The sequence below is a fragment of the Hylobates moloch genome, unplaced genomic scaffold (genome assembly GCF_009828535.3).
Source record: "Hylobates moloch isolate HMO894 unplaced genomic scaffold, HMol_V3 SCAFFOLD_2, whole genome shotgun sequence".
Taxonomy (NCBI): Eukaryota; Metazoa; Chordata; class Mammalia; order Primates; family Hylobatidae; genus Hylobates; species Hylobates moloch.
The window spans coordinates 147,043,628-147,062,859 of record NW_026652277.1 but is presented as its reverse complement, the minus strand read 5'-3'; the positions used below and the strand labels follow the sequence as shown (position 1 = coordinate 147,062,859).

The 19,232-nt window shown below is 38.3% G+C and overlaps 1 protein-coding gene across 1 annotated transcript in view; it reads right to left on the bottom strand.

Annotated features, from left to right (window-relative positions):
- Positions 1 to 19,232, bottom strand: part of LAMA2 (laminin subunit alpha 2) — a 656,337-nt gene that overhangs the window by 84,468 nt on the left and 552,637 nt on the right. The window contains exon 35 of the mRNA XM_058435730.1: positions 5,837 to 5,939. Within this exon, the coding sequence (XP_058291713.1) occupies positions 5,837 to 5,939 (103 nt within the window). The remainder of the gene's footprint in view (positions 1 to 5,836; positions 5,940 to 19,232) is intronic.

The following is a 19,232-nucleotide window of genomic DNA, read 5'->3' as shown; positions in this document are numbered from 1 at the left end:
TTACTGAGAATGATGGTTTCCAGTTTCATCCATGTCCCTACAAAGGACATGAACTCATCATTTTTTATGGCTGCATAGTATTCCATGGTGTATATGTGCCACATTTTCATGACCCCCTAGTGGGAGGAAGAGCATATGCAAGCATGGTGCTTATTGTGAACAAGATCTAATTTCTTAGACTGGATTAAGAAATTAGATCTTGTTCACAATAAGCACCGTGCTTGCATATGCTCTTCCTCCCACTAGGGGGTCATAGTAGGAGCTTCAGGAAAGGAGGGAAGGTGTACTTGTCTGGTAGCAGGTTCTGCAAAGATTTAGGATATTGGGATAAAAGGGAGTCCCCTCTGCAGTGAGTGGAATGAAAAACTAAAACCACCAGACATCAACACCCGCATTTGGCTCCTCTAGGACATGCTGACTGTGGGCTTGCAGGCTTGTTTTCTTTTGCCCAGCAAGAAAATTGAGTTTGAATACCTTTAAATAAGACAAATACTCTTTGGTTTAACACAGGCCCCACCATCCCTTTATGTTATCTGTAAGTCTCTTGAAGGCATTTCTGTTTATCTCTGGTCTAAATTGTCTTACTTGCAAAAAACGCCACAGAATCTCAGACTCTGATTCTGAACACACAACAAAGCCCAGATGAGTTTTTAGCTCTAAGCTCCATTTTTATTGCACAGGCCTTTGTCTCTTGCTGAGATGATATACAGGAGTGTTCTGAATGTTTGTTTCTTGTCCTCTACTCACATGGTGGGGTTGGATATGACAAGCTACGTCTCACTCTTAGGGATAATCTTTCCGATAGAAACTGCCCCTCTGTATTTGCCACGATTTAGCCACTTTTCGTATTTTCTCTAATCGAAGTCCACCCTGGTTTTATTTTTTTATTTCCACCATTCACACTCTAAAGGAGGAATCAAAACTTTGTATGAGAGATCAGCAATTTCACCTGGAAAAGATTGCTTTGTTCTACAGACCACAGTAGGCCAGGGGACCCAGGCTTAATTTCATCCTTTTAGTCTAAAATGGTTGTCAATAGAGCAGATTTTGCTTGTCTTTTACATGCCTCCTACGGAAAGGCTGATTCAGGCAAAGGGTAATATGCAAATTCAAAAGGAGTATAACTTTAATAATAAAAGGATCCCTTAGTCACAATTGTACTCCTATATCATACTTTGGTTTAGCAGCACTGCAGTATTCCAGTTTATTCTCTTATTTTTAAAATATAAAATAATAACACAGAATCTCAACCGGTTAGCATTTGCAAGTGTATTACATCCATGATCTCAGAATCTTCATGACCCACTTGTCTGAACAGAATGACTGAGTGTTTGGAGGACCATTGTGTAGAAGGAAGGCTTCAATTGGTTTGATAAAACTTAATGATTGGAATAATGTTTCATACTGTTCTCTGTGTGGGACAGCACCATATGTCAAGCAATGCACTGATTCATTATTCTTGAGCTTGCGAATAGATTTTTTTTTTTAGTCAAGTTTATGAAGAGTCTAATGTTATACATGGATTTTCAACTGTGCAGGGGATCCATGCTCTCCAACCCCCACATTGTTCAAAGGTTAACTGTAATTATATGCCACAGGCTACAGTGCTATGAGACAAACCGCCTCCTTTAAAATGAGCTGTCACAGATCTCCAGAGAATAGGTCTTTTTATTTCCTGTGTTATCTATTTTATAGGTATGTTACCTTTTTTTTTTTTTAAACAGAGTCTCGCTCTGTTGCCCAGGCTGAAGTGCAGTGGCGCAATCTCAGCTCACTGTAACCTCCATCTCCTGGGTTCCAGCAATTCTCCTACCTCAGCCTCCCGAGTAGCTGGGATTACAGGCACCCACCACCATGCCCAGCTAATTTTTTCATTTTTAGTAGAGACAGGGTTTCACCACGTTGGCCATGCTGGTCTCAAACTCCTTACCTCAGGTGATCTGCCCGCCTCGGCCTCCCAAAGTGTTAGGATTACAGGTGCGAGCCACCGCACCTGGCCAACATGTTACCTATTATTTTTCTAAGTAATTAAATAATTTCATTTATCTTGGGCAAAGACAAAAAATGGGAATAAATTAAGAAGGAAATAAAACTGAAAAATTAGTCAATATAAGGTAAGATGTATAATTTTAAAATCTTAATATTCTCAAACTTTTAATAAACCAAGGTCTACTTCTTCCTTGCCTTGTACACATTCCATGAGAACCTGAAGTTGGCATTTTACTGAAAAAAGTTGTTTTTAATTTTTATTATTAATTAATTAATTATTATTTGAGACAGGCTCTCACTCTGAGACCCAGGCTGGAGTGCAATGGAGCGATCTTGGCTCACTGCAACCTCTGCCTCCTGGGCTCAAGTTATTCTCCCACTTCAGCTTCCCAAGTAGCTGAGTAGCTGGAACTACAAGTGCACACCACCACGTCCAGCTAAGTTTTGATTCTTTTTAATTTTTTTTTGTATAGACGGGGTTTCACCATGTGGCCCAGGCTGTTCTTGAACTCCTGGGCTCAAATAATCTGCCTGCCTTGGCCTCCCAAAATGCTGGAATTACAGGGCATGAGCCACTGCACCCGGCCTAAAAAAATTTCTTGTCCATCTGCAAAGTAGTATTCATTCACCTGGTGGTACTAATTCATCTTTTCACTCTTTCAGTCATCAATTTGTACCAAGCCTCATATCCATCAACAAAATACTTTTTATCTCCACAAACATTCGATCAGTGCAATGTAGACAAGCTTCAAATCTCAAACTCACACAAGGGCAAATTTACTTTTAAACAGATGTATATTCAAAAATTAAAAAGCAAAACAAATTGCTCCTGGCAAGTTCAGACTCCTTCAAGGCAAGGACAGCATAAAAATGGCAGGTAGCAGCACTAAGTCATTCATGACTGAAACTCACGAACTAACTGAACTGCACTGAATTGAACCAAGCAACAAATTAGAAATATGGAGGGTATACTGGCCTCACCATTTTTATTCCTTCTAACTCCAGGCACCATAGAGAGAAAAATGACTAAATCTCTATTTTAATAGCTGCTGTCAAGAGTTTTGCTCTGTAGGGCCTATTTCAGCAGTTCCTGGTGGTAATATATGGCATTTCCCTGATTAACAGCCATTTTATAACCTCTGTAATTGGCCACAAATCAGAGAAATGTCATAATGTAGCAAGAAAACATTCCCATCTCCGTCATAGCCTTGGCTTGGTTTTCTAGAGGAATTATTACTTGAGCAGTTTGTGGGTTTTCATTACTTTAAATAATGTACTACCTGAACTACAAAAAAAAAAAAAAAAAAAAAATTCAAACTAACGAACATTTCTGTCTCCTAACCCTTCCTACAATGCTTGTCTTTAGATTTCTTTTTCTCTTGGAAAAAAAAAATGCCTAAAAATAAAATTCTTTCTTCATTTTTATAATACCAGTATATGTGGGGAAATAGAGGCAAGGGCAGGGTTGGAAGCAGAATGAGGTGATTAAAGCACTCAGCTCAGGTGCAAAATTTAAAGGTGCGTTAAAAAATTCTGCAGTCAAGATAAAAATATTTTCATGCAATATGTAAAAAATCAAAATTAGTGCAATAAACAAGATACATGATGAACAAATTTGATCTCCATTATAGATGGCACTTTAATAGTAAATCCTTTGGACTGTGTACTACAGGTGAAATAAAACTCCCTACATACATAATTCTGCACAGCAAAGAGCTCTTATTGCAATCTGAAGAGTCACTATAGAAAGCTAAAACCTGTGTTCCTATTGGACAAGTGGACTCAATCTTCATTTTTATAATACCAGTGTTTGTGGGGAAACAGAGGCAAGGGCACGGCCCTGGTACTATTAAAATCTTAAAGACAGGATTGGTTCCTGCACTTGCATGAATCACCTCACTCCCTTCCTCCCTATTCCCAGCCCTGGGAAAGGGTGTGAGATAGGAAGGAGTGACCGCAAAGTCACAGGATTGAATTTTGTCCAATTTTCCAATAGTCCATTTGTCCAATAGGAACACAGGTTTTGGCTTTTTATAGTCATTCTTCAGATTGTAATAAGAGGTACCTGCTGAGCAGAATTATGTGTGTAGGGAGTTTTATTTCACCTGTAATACACAGCCTGAAGAATTGTACTATTAAAATTTTACTTATAATGGAGATAGAACTTGTAATTCCATATCAGCCTCTACTGAGACCAAAACATGCCAAATATAAATGATTTTAAAACCTCTTCTCTTTCTAAGATAAGTAAGATAAGCCAACACCATTTATTGTAAAAAATAAGTATTTCCTCATTTGAGCTAGTCATTATTATGCATACTAGAAATACATAGTTAGCAAAACCCCACGTCTTTCCTCAAGAAGATGGAATGCCAAAAATTTATACATCTATTATGTATCAATACAAAAATTTTAAAAATTTAAAAAGAAGATGGCATATTAATTAGTCCATGATTGTGGTGGTTTGACAAGTCTATGAGAAAACTATACCAGAGAGGGGGCATGTAAATCAGATGAGGTGTTAGGTTTCCTGGAAATGATGGCATTTGAACTAAATCCTGAAGGTCTGGAAGAAATCAGTTAGACAAAGAAGAGAGGTGAAGGATGAGGCATTCCAAGGGGAAGAAATAATACTGAAAACATGAAGGCTTGGAAGAGTAGCATGTTTGGGAGGAATTATGAATACTTAGGTAAGGTTAGGGAGACAGATATGAGACAGAAAATGGTAGGGAATGAAACTGGAGAGAGAAACAGGTGGCAATTCAAATGGGAGACAAGAGATATGTACATGAAATAATAAATGTAATGGCTCGTACAGAGAGCAGCTATGTTTAATGATATATTCTTAACATAAAACCCTTAATATAACAGTAGATATTTTGTGCATTTTGATTCCTGAACCAGAAATAAAATACAAGAAAAATGTATTTAGGGCTGGGCACGGTGGCTCACACCTGTAATCCCAGCACTTTGGGAAGCAGAGGCGGGAGGATCACTTGAGGTCAGGAGTTCAAGACCAGCCTGGTTAACATGGTGAGACCCTGCCTCTACTCAAAATGCAAAGATTAGCCAGGTGTGGTGGCATGTGCCTGTAATCTCAGATTACAGATTACAGCCTCAGGAGGCTGAGGCAGGAGAATCACTTGAACCTGGGAGACAGAGGCTGCAGTGAGCCAAGATCGCACCACTGCACTCCAGCCTGGTTGACAGAGCGAGACTTCATCTCAGAAAAAGAAAAATGTATTTAATTTTGTTTTTCTTTTTAGAGACAGAGTCTTACTCTGTTACCCAGGCTGGTGTACAGTAGTGTGATCACAACTCATGGTAACTTCACACCCGTGGGCTAAAGTGATCATCCTGGCTCAGCCTTCCAAGTAGCTATGCCAATGCGCTCACACTGCTACACCTGACTAAATTTTTAAAAAATGTTTTGTAGAGAAAGGATCTTGCTATGCTTCGCTGGCTGGTCTCAAATTCTTGGCACCAAGGGATCCTCCTGCCTCGGCCTCCCTAAGCACCAGGATCACATGTGTGAGCCACTATGGCTGGCCTGGGTTTGACTGATACTCTTAAAAACTTATTACACTAAAAGTTACTATACATTAGATATAGGTGAAGTGATGCTATAGAAATAAGACTTACAAATTATGAAATATTACCCTACTTGAAGTGAGATAGGTAGACAACATTTTGTAAAACTAGTGAGAAAGTTTACTTGCATTAAATATATTATAGAATCATCACAAAAATCATGCTAAAGAAATTATATCTCCAATAGTGTGATAGAATATCTTATCAGTAATAACCCGATTAACTGGAATATAATAAAAACCATGGCCACACTGACCTTTTACATCATTTGCTAACTTCTTGGCTTCGTTAAGAATCCTGAAGCTTTTCTGAAGAGAGCCTTTGGCATCTTCCTTTAATAACCCCCGAGGACCTGTTGCCTGTGGACAGAAAAACAAATGTCATACATCCAAAACCAGAGAATAATGGAGTGGAGGGATCCAGAAGGCAGTGGGTACACAGAGTTTGCCTTCGGGAAAGAGCTCTGGGCTGCAGATACAGAATTGTAAATTATTAGCACATATTTGGTAGTTAAAGTTAGGAGACTGTTTACTATGGTATGAGAAGAAGATCTGGAACAGAGTTCTTAGGAACTTCAATGTTTAGGGAGTAGGCAGAGAAAGTGGAGCTGGCAAGGTGACTGGCATTCCACAGAGGAAAAGGAGAAATTAGGAGAGCATGACACTATGGAAATTAAGAGATGCAGAAGTGACTCAATGCGTGATAACTGGCGGTGTTGCAAGGACATAACTGAGCAGCATTACGACGTGCTGCAGAAGTCAAGCAAATTAAGAACTAAACACTTCCCCTGACTTTATCCTTAAGCAAATTTCACTCTAGTTGTGGAGTGAGAGGGGAGCATTTCCTGTATCTCCCAAGTGCTGAAATGAGAAAGAACACTGCTCCTTTTAAAAAACACATCTTGAAGCAGTATGGCAAAACACAATCTTCTAAATGACCATCTCTGAGCCACAATTATCTGCAATCAAAGATATATTTGTTTAGACTTAGATTAAAAAAGGTGACACAAAGTTAATAGAATGATATGGGAAAAGGAATGTTTAACTTGAATGTCTAGTTACCCATTTTAATAGTGTTTGCTCCTCAGCAATCATTACATAATTCATATATACCAAGAGATAAATCAAATAGGATCTTATGTGTAAATTTTAAATTGGAAAAGTATTGCTAGTGCAAGAAGGGTTGGAGAATGCTAAATACTTACTGTTGAAGATATAAATCTGAACTCAGATTATCACAGACATAACACTCATTAAAGTCATCTGGACTGCCTTAGTTACATTATTTTTATCAGTCACGTTATTTGAACATTAAACTAGAAAAGATTACAGAACTTGGTATGGCTGTGGTCAAATTTATTTTAATGTATTATTCTAATAGCTTTCAGGTAAAAAATCGATTGCTCATAGAACAGATTGATTGTAAAATACTATGATATCTACAAAAAGATATATTGGAAACATCTACATAAATAAAAAAGAACACTGAACATAGTTCTTGCAAAAGACAGCCTTGGCAAATTATTCTCCAGAAAACTGATGATGTTTTCTGCTGGGAAAAACAGGAATTCTCATTGCTACAGTTCTCTTGGGAATTAGATACACTAACATCACATAAGTGTCATTTATCTTGGAAAAAAGAAGAGTGTCAAAATTAATGGGACAGATGCAATGCACTTTAACTCACAAAGTAAGCCTCAGGTTACCCACTCAGATTCTATATTTGTTCCAAATTTACACATCATTTTTACTCCCTTGGTTATAGGTTTTCTGAATCAAAACAGTTTAGAGACAGGAAATTACAATGAAAGAATGTGTGAAGATTCTCTAAACAAACACATGAAAACAGCAGAAGTGACAGCTGACAATCTGTCTGACAATGAGCAAAGACAAGAGAAAACTCTAAAAAGTGGAGAGAAGAATTTTTGAAGCTCAGGAGTCTGAGTCAATTTGGAAAGAGATAAAATGTATAGAGGTAAAGTAGGTCTCAGTAGATGCCAAACTTATTGTAGTAAAATAACCAAGGATGATAATACAATCCTGAATTGTCAAGATAATATGGGCCATTTATAGTACTAGATGAAACTAGACAAAAAAAGAAAACAGCTTTCCCCAGGGCCTTGGAGTGTGAATACCTTTTTGTAAGAGTGTAATCTGACAAGCATTTAAAAGTCATAATTTTAAAGCTAACTTCAGGTGTGCAAAGTGAGGCACAGGATTAAAGTGGGGAGAAAAGGTTGATTTGCTGAGCATAAGAAAATAAGGAATAGCACCAGTGGCAGACTGGATAAGTAAAATGTGGTACATATACACCATGGAATACTACGCAGTCATGAAACGAATGCGATCATGTCCTTTGCAGGAACATGGATGGAGTTGGAGGCCATTATTCTTAGCAAACTAATACAGGAACAGAAAATCAAATACAGCATGTTCTCACTTATAAGTGGGAGCTAAATGATAAGAACATATGGACACAAAGAGGAGAACAACATACACCGAGGCCTACTTGAGGGCAGCTAGTGGGAGGAGGGAGAGAATCAGAGAAAAATAACTATTGGGTAGTAGACTTAGTTCCTGCGTGATGAAATCTATACAACAAACCTCCATGACAAGAGTTTACCTATATAACAAACCTGCACATGTACCTTTGAACCTAAAATACAAGTTTCAAAAATTTAAAAAAGTAAAAAGAATTAAAAAAAGAAAATAAATGGAATTGGTAAGAGAGAAAAGAGGAAGATGGCCCGAACAACAGTGAAAGAGGCTAAAATCTTAGCTGTGGAAATTGTGGAGGGACTATGACCAGAGATGACTAATACTGTTTAATGCTTTTATTCAGGTAAAACGGGCATAAACCATGCAAACCAATTTACAATTGGATAAGTTTTGAATATATACACCCATGAGACCATTACCACAACCATGGTAGAGAATATATCCATCATTTCTTTTGAATCTCTTCCTTCTATCCTTCCTTCTCTTCCCTCTGTCTCCAGACAAATACTGATCTGCTTTCCATCACTGTAGGTTTGCATTTCATAAAATTTTATATAAATGGAACTATTCTGCATGTACTCTCTTTTTGTCTGGCTTCTTTCACTCAACATAGTTTCGACATTTATCCATGTTGTGTGTGTATCCATATTTGATCCTTTTTATTGGTAAGTATTTCATCATAGGGATATGTACACATCTGTGTACAAACTTTTGGGTGAACGTATGCCATCATTTATCTTGGAGTGAATACATAGAAGCAGAATGGCTGGATCATATGGTAATTTATGTTTACATTTTTAAGAAATTATCAACCTGTTTTCTAAAGTATCTGAACTATTTATATTTCCACCACCAGTGTATGAGAGCTGCATGTGCCTACATCTTTGTTGATATTTGGTATAACCTGTCTTTTAAAATTTTAGACATTCTAACTGGTCATCATTTTGGTTTTGCTTTGTGTTTTCCTTATGACTAATAACATTGAGCATCTTTTCACATGCTTATTTTCCACTTTCTTTGGTGACCTCTTTAAATCTTTTGTTCAAATTTTCTTGGGTTATTTGCTCTTATTTTTGAGTTTTGAATGATATATATGAATAATCTGGATGTGGGTCCTTTATCAGATATGTAATTTGGAAATATATTCTACTAGTTTGTAGTTATCTTTTCATTTTCTTAAAAGTGCTTTTTTTTTTTTGAAGGGAAGAAGTTCTCAATTTTGATGAAGTTTAAGTTGTTAATTTTGTTTTCCTTTTGAGGATATGCTTTTGGTGTTGTATCTAAGAATCTTTGCTTTACCCAAGATCACAAAGATTTTTCTTATATATTTTTAGATGTTTTATATTTTCATGTTTTACAATTAGGTCTAGCATCTCTTTTGAGTTAATTTTGGAATATGGTGCAAGATACAGACTGAAGTTCATTTTTTTGTTGTTGTTCATGGATATTCAATTCCTCTAGTAGAATTTGTTAAATATACTTTGTATTGCTTTTGTATTTTTGTCATAAATCATTTGACCATACATGTCTGGATCTATATCTGGACTCTTTTTTTTTTTTTTTTTTTTGAGACGGAGTCTCACTGTCTTCCAGGCTGGAGTGCAGTGGTGCGATCTCTGCTCACTGCAGGCTCCGCCTCCCGGGTTCACGCCATTCTCCTGACTCAGCCTCCCAAGTAGCTGGGACTACAGGTGCCCGCCAACATGCCCGGCTAATTTTTTGTATTTTTAGTAGAGATGGGGTTTCACCGTGTTAGCCAGGATGGTCTCGATCTCCTGACCTCGTGATCCACCTGCCTCGGCCTCCCAAAGTGCTGGGATTACAGGCGTGAGCCACCGCCCCCGGCCTGGACTCTTTAATCTATTCTAATAATCTATTTGTCAATATTGATAAACACCACACTTTTTGATTACCATAGCTTGATAGTAAGTGTTGAAGTCAGGTAGTATAACCTTTCCAATATTTTTCTCCTTTCCAATTCCATATGAATTCTAAAACATACTTGTCAATTTTTAGGAAAAAACCTTGCTAGGATTTTTACTGGGATTGCATTGAATATGTAGGTCAGTATGTATAAACTAGGATTATAGGAATATTGAATCTTCTGATCTATGAACATGGTATATCTCTTGATTTATTTAGATTTTCTTTAATTTATCTCCAGAGTATTCAGTGTAGGGGGTCTTTCACATTTTTAATGCTATCATAAACTGTAACCTTTTAAATTCAACTTCCAACGTATCCTTGCCAGTCTTTGAAATGATTGATTTTCACATATAGATGTTGTACCTTATAACATTGGTAAGCTCACTTATTAGTTCTAGTAACTTTTTTTGATAGATAGCATTTTATTTTATGCTTTTTAAACTTTTTTTTGGTTGTAGAGATGAGGTCTTGCTATGTTGCCCAGCTAGTCTCAAACTCTTGGCCTCAAGCGATCCACCTGCCTCAGCCTCCTAAAGCACTAGGGTTACAGGCATGAACCACCAGGATTTTATGCTTAGATTCTATAGTATCTGTGAATAAAAACAATTGTACTTATTTTTCAATCTGGATGCCATTTATTTCCTTTTTCTTGCCCCTTGTACTGGCTAGCCTCTCTAGTACAATGTTAAATGGAAGTAATGGAAGCAGATATCCTTGTCTTCTTCCTAATCTTAGTCTTGTGCTAAGTATGATTTTAGCTGTTACGTTTTTTTAAAAAATAAGTTTTTATAGTGATCAGGTAGTGAAGTTCCCCTACTCTTAGTAGGCAGTTTTTAAAAGAAAAATAGATGCATTCTGTCAAATGCCTTTGCTGTATCAATTGAGGTGATTATATAGTTTGCTTTTTAGTTTGCTATATGGTAAATTACACTGACTAATTTCAAATATTAAACCAATCTTACATCCTGGCATTAATCTCATTTAGTGATAATGTATAATCCTTTGAATAAATCTTTAGATTTGATTTGTTATAACTTTGCCATGAACTTTTGCATCTATGTTCATGGAAGGATACTGTTATATAATATAATTATCTTTTTTAAAAACTATCTTTGTCTGACATTGGTATCAGAGTAATACTGGCCTCGTAGAATGAGGTTGGATGTATTTTCTCCTCTTCAGTTTTCTGAAAGAGTTTATTATTTCTTCATTAAATGTTCGGTGGAATTCACAAGTAAACTCATCTGGAACTGAATTTGTGTGTGTGAATGTTTTGAACTACAAATTAAATTCTCTAATGAATATAGAACTATTCAGATTATTTATTTGTGAGTTTTGGTAGTTTGTGATTTTCAAAGAATTTGCCCTTTTTATCTAAATTGTTGCATTATTGCCATCAAACTGTTTATAATATCCTCTTAACATCCCTTACTATCTGCAGAAGTTGTAGTGATTTCACCTCTTGTATTCCTGATATTGGTAGTTGGTGACTTTTCTGATTTTTTTCTGATTAGTCTGGCTGGATGATTATCAATGTATTGATTTTCCACTGGCACCTTCATCCAGAAACATGACAGCCCTGACTGAAGGCTATCTACCGATACAGACCTCTGTGTTGCTAATTTTCTATCTTTTTGCATTTCTGAATATCACCTGCTCTTTGCTTCCAGGCAATTTTTTTCTTTCCTGCTTTTTAGGAAGTCAGTGATTTCTTCCTGGATCCTTAGTCAACCACTCCTTGCTCAGATGAAAGGAGACAGGTAGTATATACAGGAATGTAGAAGATACAGTAGAAATAGTATAAGGAAAGGCAGGAAGGCAGGCAGGGACTTTTGATGCGTGGATGTGAGAGCGAGTATTTCAGCTTCCTAAGATTGTAGGGTTCGTCAAGGGCAATGTGGAGAAGTGAGACTATTAGACAGGTCAGAGTCAATTTCTGGAAGGTTTGAATGTGCGAGTAAGGAAACTGGGCAATGAGCAATTTGGAGGCATTGAAAGTTTCTGAGTAGGAGAGTGTGATCAGAGCTGTAGTCCAGTAAAATGAATTGGGCAGCTGTGTGGGAAAAAAGGAGCCATCAATTGGTTATTTTAATAGTATAGGCCAGAGAAAAGAGAGTAGTCACCTCATGCAAGCACTGTGGAATTGAGAGGTTAAAAATCAAGAGATTTGGAGGAAAAGACATGCCTCAATGTTTCAAGAAGCTCTCTAAAATATTAAAGAGCTTATGGCGTACAACTGTCAGTTACAAGCAATCTGCCAGCAATCCGGGTTTAAAGGACAGGCTTTTCATATGATAAGGGAATGGAAAACACTAACATGTTATGGGTGAAAAGCACCGTTTCAACTCACTGGAATTTGGAGAGAACATTTTCCAGCACTGCTTGGTAAGTTATTGAAGCACATCAACAATATTGGGACAGGTGATGAAGCAGCATTTTCTAAGCTAATTATACTTTATACATATTCATAAGCATCACATCTGAGTTCCTGAGCTGTGTCTACAGCCTATGTGAAATATAAATGAGATTCTTTGAGTTGCAAAATATTTTGTTTCTTGCTTTTTAGAGGTTTTTTTTTAAACAATAAATTCTTGGTATTCTCTTTCTGTGTCTGTATACATACATATGTATTCATATATATGGATATACATGTTATATAAAAATTTCAACTATATCATGCAAAACAGTCTATTTTTATGTAAGTTACTGTATGTTTTTATTAATAATTGTTTATGAAAATGTGAGATAATTTAAAACGTCATTATAGTAGGAAAAAATGAAATTATAAAGTCTGTTAGGATTCAACAGATGGCTTGTCATTTAATTGCATTTTAATACACATTAGTTTTCCTCTTCCTACTATTTATTAGATATTCATAATTACTCTTGCTAAAGCATACCGCCATTGATTAATAGATAAGTGAATTGATTTATTTACCCAACAAAACTTTTGATTTGTCTTAAGCACCAAATATTCAAAATGGAAAGACTACGCCTTCCCTAATGGAACTGGAGTGGAGGGAAGGGGAAAGACAAACAAATATAGTCACTTATAAAAAAAGATGATCATTACCATAATGGAGCACAGAAATGCCTAGACGTTTGGCTGTCAGAGGAGGCTCTGTTGGAGGAGGGAGGTGTGATGATGAGACGTGAAGGCAAGTTAGAGTTTATCAGGCTGACTAACCTGTACCCAGTGATTTTCTCAACAAGCAAGTTTAAAAGTTATTGTTTACATTGCTTTATATATTATGCTTTTTTCCTAAATGTTCCTCAAATTACTTTTTTATTAGAGATGAATTTTTTGAATTCATTGAAAGAGTTGGCTCTAAAAGAAGATGTAAAATATTTATTTTTTTGTTTACTTTTTAAAGACAGTAGTAACTAAAAATTCATCAGCATGGTTTATGACTTACTCTATTTCTCTCTCTCTTTATGAAATAATTTATTTTAGAAGAGAAGCCTTACACATTTCCACAGGGGTTAATGTGCCAAGATAATATAAAACTTAGATGATTTTAAATTAAAAATATTTTCAATAAAGAAAACTGCTCAAACTGTGAAGGGATATATGTAAGGGTTGGTGACTGGCTGCAGTGTGTTTATGTAAAGTGAGTAACAGAAGAAATTTAGAGTTTGGTATGTTAGACTGTGAATCAAAATCAAGGATAATGTTCTTACTATAATAATGTAAATTCTCAGAATAAATAGTGGAATCTAGTTCAATATACATTTTAAAAATATATTTTTGAGAATATTTTTAAAAATATGTACGTGATGTTAATTCCTATAGTAAGTTATGAAACAGTTATACAAATATCACCCATTTGTACAAAAACTATTTGCATAGGAAAAGATATGAGTAGATATACAATGATATTACAAAAGTAATTATTCATATGCACATTTTGTTTTCTCCTTCTTGCTTTTCTGTATTTCCTATTTTCTATAATAGACATAAGCTGCTTTTGTAATAATTTAAAAAATCATACACAATTTTAAAATAAGAAAATCACCATGCATCTATTTTTAAGGTGCTTTATATAGTACTGTACATTTTTAAGTACTATAGGTTATTAAAATTAAATAATGAGTACAAAATGAGTCAAGAAACACCCCAAAGAGATGGCCTTGGTCAAAAATCTCTTAAGAGGCTGTAGGTCCCTGGCATTGCATAGCATATCCTAAGGGTGGTAGATGGGTCAGATGAGTCTCTGTCAAGATTGAAAGCTGCTGAGCACGCAAAGGAGACTCAGTGATGAAATAGGAAATCCCCCAAATTGCTCATGATAATTTAAAATTTGTGAGTGCGAATTTTTAGCTTGATGGGAACACCAAGAAGGAAAATCAAGGGAGCATTCAAAAATATAAAACTAAGTAAGGATGGTTTTCCTCAATTACAGCATGACAGACATAATTACTCAGCACCTATGTGTACCACTAGACTGCTTCAATGAGACAGACACTGGACTAGCAGCTGGCTATTAGAGGTGGGGTGGGCAGATACCACAAAGAGTCTTACTTTTGAGTAAAGGTAATGAAGAGGTGTCTATTAAGTTAGATACCATTCTTAGAGGGCTTCGAGTTTTCCCTCTAGTTAATGTCCAGAATCAAATACAACATCAATCTCACCTCTTGATTATTCTAATTATGGATAGAAATCATAAAGAACAGGTAGGATGTCACCAAGAGCATGGTTGTCTTGAAGAAAATTAGATCAAACTTAGATTGCATTGTGGCATTGTTCAAAAGAGTTTCTGTGTTTCTGACTGATGAGACAAACCCTGAGACATCTATCACTTTATGCCCTGAACTTTTAAATACATCTAAGGCTGGGTCAAAAAATTTGCTTCTCTGCTTCCAATGGACTTTTAAAAAAATTATTGACCCAAATGAGTGTATCATGTACAAAAAAAAAAAAAAAAAATCACCAAAGCCAGCGTGGCTTTGCTAAGAGAATAGATTTTAAGTGTTGTCAACACAAAAAAATGACCAGTATGTGAGGTAGTGCATATTTTTAAATAGCTCAATTTAGCCATTCCACAATGTATACTTATTTCAAAGCATCATGTTGTACATGATAAATATATACCACTTTTATCTGTCAATTAAAATAAATAAATTCTGAAAATTAAGTTATAAACTTTGGAAACTATATTTATTATAGGAATTAAGCCAATGGAGGAATCAGAACAGACTGCACAATGTTTCTTGAAATGGCATTATTGGTTACCACATTAGGTGACACAGCTAATTACATAGACAATATGTATTGAATTTGGAGCCAGATCATCTAATTCCCAAATTCTGACCTGCTAGCATCTTCCCTCAATTTGATTAGAAGATTCCAGAATACAACTTGAACCTAATTCTGATCAATAAAAAGAAATCCTATATGACATCACATTCACTGATATTTACACATGATCTCAAACTAAACAGGGAAAGAAAGTAATTTTATTTACTTTTATTTTGAATTTTTTTATTCTGTTCAACATCCATGTCTCTTAGTGTAATATAAATATCTTATCAATTCTGAAAATCTGGACTATCATAGCCATTCCTGATTTCTAGCATCAGAATTTGGAGATGGGAGGGACAACCTATAGTTGGCGATCACCTGTTGTCCACCAGGCATATCTAGATAAAAATCACGGAATAAATATTGAGTGTAAAACAGTGAAAGACTGAAACAACTCAAGACCTTTAGGGATATCCATATTTCTGCTCCCTGGAGAGAGGGGATCTCTTGTCAGCTTAAATTTTAATTCTAAAGACTTTCTTTTCTGAGAAAAGGAAATAAGAACAAAACAAAACACCAAAGTCACCAAGCAGTGAAAACAGAGGCAGCAGGCCATGAAAACTCTTCTGAGAGCAAGAGGGTCTCAGTAATGGCAGTGTCAGCCTGTCTGGCTTTGTGCTCCACAGAGCTGGTGGGAGCCAGGAACAAGTGGGAGCCATGTCCCCTTCCGAGTTGAAGGCGGGGGAGCCCTGCCCTACCGGGTGCAGCTGCAGCCACCCAGCCAGCTGCAGACCCAGGCATCCCTGTGCTCTCGGGCCACCTCCCTTCCCCTACAGGCTCAGAAGTGCCTGCTCCTTCTTCCTGGCCTCTCCCTGTTCCCGGCACCCATGCTGATTTCAGAGCAAAGTTGAGGCTGTTGCAACCCAGCCAGGTGTGCATATGCTCGGGGCGGCACTGACACTGTAGCCCCCTGCTATCTTGGCCCCTTCTGGATTTTGGGTGCCAAGGAGCACATTAGGGAGGCCAAGGGGGAGTTGAGGGTGGCTCTGCATGGGCCTGAAGGTGACCCTCAGCATGAACAGCCTGGGTGCCAGTGGGCACAGTGGATGGCAGGTTGGTGGTGGCAGGAGGCATACAGGCTCCTGGGTGGAAAAGGGGTGGGCCCTCAGTGAAGCTCTACCTTCAAGCCAGGGACTGCCTGAAGGAAGGGGGCTGGACTGTCAGTTCCACAAACTGGAGTGAGAACTTATGGTGCTTTTTTGGGGCCAGCTCATGGCCACCCATGGACAAAGCAGCATACACTTCCTCCCCTCTGAAGCCCATAAAAAACCCTGGACTCAGCCAGACGTGGGCAGACAACAGGATGATCTACCTGTGGATAGGAGCTACCCACTGTGTGTCTCACCTCTGTTGAGGGTGCTGCACAGATGCTGGGATTACCTGCCTGTGGAAAGGAGCTACCTATTTCAGGCCTCCTGAGAGTTGCACTGTCACTCAATAAAGCACCTCTTCACCTTGCTCACCCTCCAGTTGTCTGCAAACCTCATTCTTCCTGGATGTGGGACAAGAACTTGGGACTCCCGCAAACGGTGGAAATGAGAGAGCTGTAACACAAACAGGGCTGAAACACACCCCCTTCCCCAGCTCACCATGTTGACAGCAATGAGCAGGAGAGAAGGGCTGGGGCCTTTTGGGGAGCTGAGACCTAAGGGCTCCCTGAGCCAGGGCTGTGAAACCCTCTTTCAGACTCTGTGGTTCCTGGCATCTCCAAGCTCCTGGGTGCCACAGCATTCCCTGGTACCAGTGGTGGAAGCCACTTGTAGTATGTCTGGTTCAGCCACAGCCTCACATAGAGCCAGGACCTGGAGCTGCGCAGCCCACTGCAGCTGGCATGCTTAGCTGTGCACAGTGGCTGGACCCCACGCTCACTCACACATCCCTCACCACCCTGCCCTGAATCACCCTTGGCAGGTATGGGATACAGCCCAGTAGTGGTAGTGTGAGCCAAGTGTAGCCTGCCAGGCTGAGTGGGCGGAATGTGCCCAGTGGACCTGAGCAAAACTTGGGCAAAGATGCCACCGGCCACAGAGGTTTCCAGCTGGTGAAGCAACACCCCAAGGATCCTGTGACATCAGAACTTCCCTTATACAAGCCCCCACATGCTGGGGCTGTACAGTCTGTGTAGGGCCCAAAAGGTCTGGCTCTGGGCGATGGAACTCGCCAGGGAATGGCTCACCATGCTGTGTGCCCTGAGATATCTAGCCCAGTGGTTACATAACTCCCACCAAGACTGCATGAGGCTCCCAAGCAAATCTTTCCCATGGAGAAAGCAAAATATACAGTAAGAAAACAAACAGCTCTTCAGAAATACAGACTAATTAATTTAAAATTTGAATTCTGAGAATAGTACCAAGATACTAAGTAAAATGGAGTGACTGTCCGGGGGAGATTGGTGGGGAATAAAACTATGATGGAGTAAAAAGAAGTTGATCAAAGAAAGTGTATAATTTCAGCAAAGAAAGCTTCCGTTTGGACAGGGCTGGCACTCTTTCCTAGCCACACCACCATGGGCCTTTTATTTTCTTTTTTGTGAGACAAGGTCTTGCTCTGTCACACAGGCTGGAGTGCAGTGGCATGATCTTGGCTCACTGCAGCCTTGACCTCCCAGGTTCAGGGGATCCTCCCACCTCAGCCTCCTGAGTAGCTTGGATTACAGGCATGTGCCACCATGCCTGGCTAATTTTTGTATTTTTAGTAGAGATGGGATTTCGCCATTTTGTCCAGGCTGGTCTCAAACTCCTGGGCTCAAGCAATCTTCCCATCTCAACCTCCCAAACTGCTGGGATTACCAGCATGAGTCACTGCACCCAGCCACCATGGTTATTTAGATAGTTCCTGCTCCTCAATCTTTTGCAGTTGTTGTACCCACAACTTGCACTATAGGGTATATACCAGCAAGGAGGTAGAAAAAATTTGGAGAAGACCAGGCCTCAGAAAGAACAGGTAAGGTAGAAAATGAGAGTCAGTTGTGAGAATAAAAAGGAATAATTCACTGCAAGTTATTTTATGGAACAAAATACCCCTTCTCTCCTGCACAGAGCAACTGGCAATCAAGCATCAAACGGCCCACTGAAAAAAAAATCAAAGGGAATCCTTTAAGGAATAAAATGACTTCAGAGAAGGGACTTCTGTATTCTGCCATGGCACAATTATGGTTATAGATAAAATGTAAATGTTATTGACCATCACAATATCAAAGTTAAAGAGGTAGAAGCTGAGAGGACGAGGAAAAAAGGAAGCTAAGGGAAGAATGAGGACATAAATAGCTTCATCTTAAAGAGTATAGAGTCTATCATTTATACAGGAAATAATGCTCTCAGTATATTAGGTTAAAAATGAAGAATCTAAGCATAGCAATGTACCTATATTGGGAAACTGATGGGTGGGAAAACGTGATGTGATATTCTGTAAGTGAACTACATCTCCTTCATCATAGCAGTAATTAAATAGATAATGCCCCACTTAATGAAATATGTGACGGCACAATAATATTACTAAGAGATGTTGTAAAAAAAGAAATATTTGAAAGATTTGGAATTGATGATCCTGGAGCTGTGAGCTTAGTTGAGAGAAAAGTTAGGTTAGGGGATTGTTGCTTGCAATTATCAGCCTCTGATCATTTAAAAGAAATTAAAACATGTATGCATCATGAATTTAGAAAAAGAAAGAAATTTAGGGAGCCAAGATGGCCGAATAGGAACAGCTCCAGTCTCCAGCTCCCAGGCTTAGCGACACAGAAGACGGGTGATTTCTGCATTTCTGTTTGAGGTACCGGTTTCATCTCACTAGGGAGTGCCAAACAGTGGGTGCAGGACAGTCGGTGAAGCTCACTGTGCGCGAGCTGAAGCAGGGCGAGGCATTGCCTCACTCGGGAAGCGCAAGGGGTCAGGGAGTTCCCTTTCCTAGTCAAAGAAAGGGGTAACAGA